Below are 4,116 nucleotides of genomic sequence, written 5' to 3'. Positions count from 1 at the left end.
AAGAAGTAGAAATCAGGGGAAAGGGGAGAAGGAGGAAGCCATAGGCAACAACCCAATCATTCTATTATTTAATTCATCAATTCATCAACTGTCTCAAATACGCAACAAAACAGAAATAAATAACAAAACAAAAACCCTAAAGAGAAGGGCTCGGGCCAAACCCGCTAAACAAACCCAATAACAAAAATATAAATAATAATCCAAATAGAATATAACTAATAGTCCAAATAGAAAATAAATAGTAAATGGAAGAAAATAAATAGTAAATGGATATCCGCATCAGTTAGTTTACAATTTTTACTGGTTTCCTGCATTATGTTTCATAGATTCTTCATTTGCAGTCTCTAATGTTAATTATCAATGCAATTTTACAGTATGAAGGAGCTGTCAAGATAGAAGGAAGAGGTTCAACAATCTGGGACCAATTTGCACATTCCTCTGGTAAAAGTTTCGACAAAATACTGTACCAATACAACAGCAGATAAAACTTTAACTTCTTTTACATCCTTGATTATGTCCAATACCGTCTAAAATTGTCTTTCACAGGTAAGGTAATTGATTTAAGCAATGCTGATGTAGCCGTGAATCAGTATCATGTTTACCCTGTAAGTAAAATTACTGATCTTGCTCAATATATAATTTTCTGATATTAAGAAATAAAAGAATTTTAAGTCTTTATTTATTGTACTATCGAGTATTGCATGTACAGAACAAAGGAAGCACATGATATCTTAAGGTTATCTTAATTCAGGGAGATATACAGCTTATGAAAGACCTGGGAATGGATGCCTACAGATTTTCAATTGCTTGGTCCAGGATTTACCCTAGTAAGCTTACTTTAAATTTTAAAAGATCTCTCCAGAACGGACTTCTGTTACATGCTACGTGTAAAACTCGCTCGTTTCTTGAAACACGAATCCTTGCGTAAATTAAAATGCAAAATGGGATGTTTATATTAGCTCTTGAATCTTTAAACCTGTACCGCAATTCGTGATAAGCTAGTGCCTAGTAAACAAACAGTATGGAGAGTCTACTAGAAATTTTCTGTGCAATCTCACTGCAAAACCGAGCTCGAACTTCTCATTATCTGTTTCTGCTGTCAGATGGTACAGGGAAAATCAATCGAGCAGGAATTAAACATTACAATAATCTCATCAATGCTTTACAAGCCAACGGTAATCTTGATATTTGATCATATTGCGCTAAATTTTGCTTCTGGAATAAAAATCAACTGAAGCATTATATTGTATGACATCAGGTATAGAACCCTATGTGACTATCTACCATTGGGACCTGCCTCAAAGTTTGGAAGACAGATACACCGGATGGCTTAATCGGCAAAGCATGTAAGTTGACAAACTTTATTCTTTTACTACTAATATCAAAGAATTAAAAAAAATGAGAACTTAATTTTTATTCTTTTAACAGAAAAGATTATGCAGTATATGCCGAAACATGCTTTAAGGAATTTGGTGACAGAGTAAAGCATTGGATTACATTCAACGAGCCTCATACTTTTGCAGTACAAGGCTATGATATTGGGCTTGAGGCACCGGGGCGTTGTTCCATTCTTCTTCACTCATTTTGCAGGGCTGGAAATTCAGCAACTGAGCCTTATATCGTAGGCCACAACGTGCTTCTTTCACACGCTGCAGCAGTGGACATTTATAAGAAAAAGTACCAGGTAATCATAATAAGTGAAATAACATCCTAAAAGTGTATAATTACTTATTGTTCAAGTAGATCATTTTAATCTTTTTTATTTCCAGCCAAAGCAACGTGGATCAATTGGAATATCACTTGATTCCTTCTGGTATGAGTCGAAAACAAACTCCTCAGAGGATATAGAAGCCACTCAAAGAGCAATAGATTGGAACTTGGGCTGGTAAAGGATTTTATATGTGCCTGTTCACTTTCATGATAATATAGAAAGGGAATTCATTTCTACCTTCTTTTATATCTCAAGCTAAGCGTTTTTGTGCTTAAATTGTTTACTTTTATGGCATGTTTGGTAAGGTAGACTAGACAGTACTAGATAGCGTAGCTAAAATCTTGTCTATTATGTTCTTTAATACTTTGTACGAAAAACGGTTCTTAATGGATATAGTTGTTTATACTGATAGTAGAACGTCTGTGCTAGGTTTTTGGAGCCCCTAATCCTCGGGGACTATCCAAACTCTATGAAAACAAGAGTAGGAAGCCGATTACCTAGATTTACTCAGGCTGAATCCTCCAAGTTGAAGGGCTCCTTTAATTTCATTGGCATAAACCACTACACAACGTGGTATGCTAATGTGAACCATACCAACCTAATCGGTGTTCTGCTGAATGACTCCCTTGCAGACTCTGGTGCTATTATTCTCCGTATGTACCTTAACAACGCTTCTCCAGCTCTTCTTTCTTTGGATGATTTTGTACTCAAATTAATCCAACTTTATAGAAAAAGTACTTCTCTGCAATTCATTATGTCGTTCTACACATGCTGGTTACTTATGTTCGTCTAACTTCCTGAATTCTTATGGTTTGCAGCGTTCAAAGATGGAAAGCCTATAGCCGACAGGGTATGCACTCAAGGAAGTCAAATATACGTTATATCATGGAACTTTGTTAATGTTCTTTACAAACTAATCGTTTCCTAGAAAAGAACTTTTTTTTTGGTAAACACGAAAGTTGCTTATAATACTGCAGTCATTTAAGATACATTTATCTGGTTAACTTGATTGTTTAAAATTGCAGGCAAATTCCATATGGTTGTACATTGTACCTCATGGTATAAGAAGCTTAATGAATTACATCAGGGAAAAGTATGGAAACCCTCTTGTCATAATTACTGAAAATGGTAAATCTCCAAAAACCAGAAGCCAAACTTTCTTTTGAGAAGTGAAATTTCCGGAGCTGAAAAGGGTGTAAACTTGTAGTACTTATTTTATTATTATTATTTTTATTATTTTCATTGGAGCATTGATTTCTCATTTTTAGATTATTGTTTAACAGGAATGGATGATGAAAATAGTCCACTTGTTTCCATTAAGGATGCTCTTAAGGACACGAAAAGGATCAAATACCATAATGATTATCTCACGAACTTGTTGGCTGCAATTGTGTATGTTTCCTCATTTCTCATCTTACTTATTCTAGTATGGCAACACATCCATCTTTAACATCCTCGTTTCAGGTACCTTAATCCCATAATCTATAGTATGTTTTACAACTATTTTACACAACTTACCTTAAATCATTTTTAACCTTAAAAGACCGCCATATAAAAAGAAGTCCTTGTGTCTTTTGTCTATTCATCAAATAATACTGTGTCCTAATTAGTTTGATATTATTCAAAATGCAGAGAAGATGGTTGCAATGTGAAAGGATATTTTGCATGGTCCCTTTTGGATAATTGGGAATGGGCAGCTGGATTTAGCTCCAGATTTGGTCTGTACTATGTAGATTATAATGACAAGCTCAAGAGATATGCAAAGGATTCTGTTAAGTGGTTCAAGAATTTCTTGTCTTCATAGCTAAAATTTTGCTCCATGGAATTGCTGCAACTGTATCACACAACACACACTACAAAAAAGATATATGAATGTAAACTGCAAACCACATTCATTCTTTGTGTTTGTTCAGGAACCTATTCCATACAAAATGTTTCTTCAATTGTAGATATCAATCGGTGTGTGGCTGGATTATGTCAAGGGAAAAATAAGTGATTTGTGTGTAGATAGATTATCAATTAACATAACAAATATAAATAACATAGCACAAGGATTCAACAATAACATAAACATTAAATATAAGGGAGAGTTAGAAAGCAAGTCTTAGGGAGTCATATCAAGGAGATAAAACACGAGCCTTTATCAAATTTTTAAAATAATAGAATATAAAATGTTTTAGGAGTATTTTCAAGTGTTTTTCCTTTAAGTTCACCTCAAACAATGAAATTTTCTATCCTTTTATAGTGTAAAAATCAATCCCAAAATAATGCTAATTTAATCCATTAAATTAGAATTTACCTCTAAAATAATGGTGTTTTAATTTTTTTTTATTAATTTTGAAATTAAATCAAAACCAAAAATTAAAAAAGGTTTTAATTTTGAAATTTAAAACTTATAATTTTAT

The 4,116-nt window shown here is 33.3% G+C and overlaps 1 protein-coding gene across 1 annotated transcript; it reads left to right on the top strand.

Moving 5' to 3' along the window:
- The first annotated feature begins 560 nt into the window (after positions 1-560).
- On the top strand, positions 561-3,613 carry LOC111373807 (beta-glucosidase 40). The gene is made up of 11 exons (XM_022996374.1): positions 561-605; positions 752-827; positions 1,104-1,175; positions 1,259-1,346; positions 1,429-1,684; positions 1,770-1,885; positions 2,141-2,364; positions 2,530-2,561; positions 2,737-2,839; positions 2,995-3,103; positions 3,344-3,613. The coding sequence occupies exons 2-11, from the start codon at positions 767-769 to the stop codon at positions 3,513-3,515; spliced, it is 1,233 nt and encodes a 410-aa protein (XP_022852142.1). The 5' UTR covers positions 561-605; positions 752-766; the 3' UTR covers positions 3,516-3,613.
- The last annotated feature ends 503 nt before the right edge of the window (positions 3,614-4,116 follow it).

Source organism: Olea europaea, unplaced genomic scaffold (genome assembly GCF_002742605.1).
Source record: "Olea europaea var. sylvestris unplaced genomic scaffold, O_europaea_v1 scaffold1167, whole genome shotgun sequence".
NCBI classification, from domain to species: Eukaryota; Viridiplantae; Streptophyta; class Magnoliopsida; order Lamiales; family Oleaceae; genus Olea; species Olea europaea.
The sequence above is the reverse complement of the archived record's forward strand: the minus strand, read 5'-3'. Positions and strand labels throughout refer to the sequence as shown.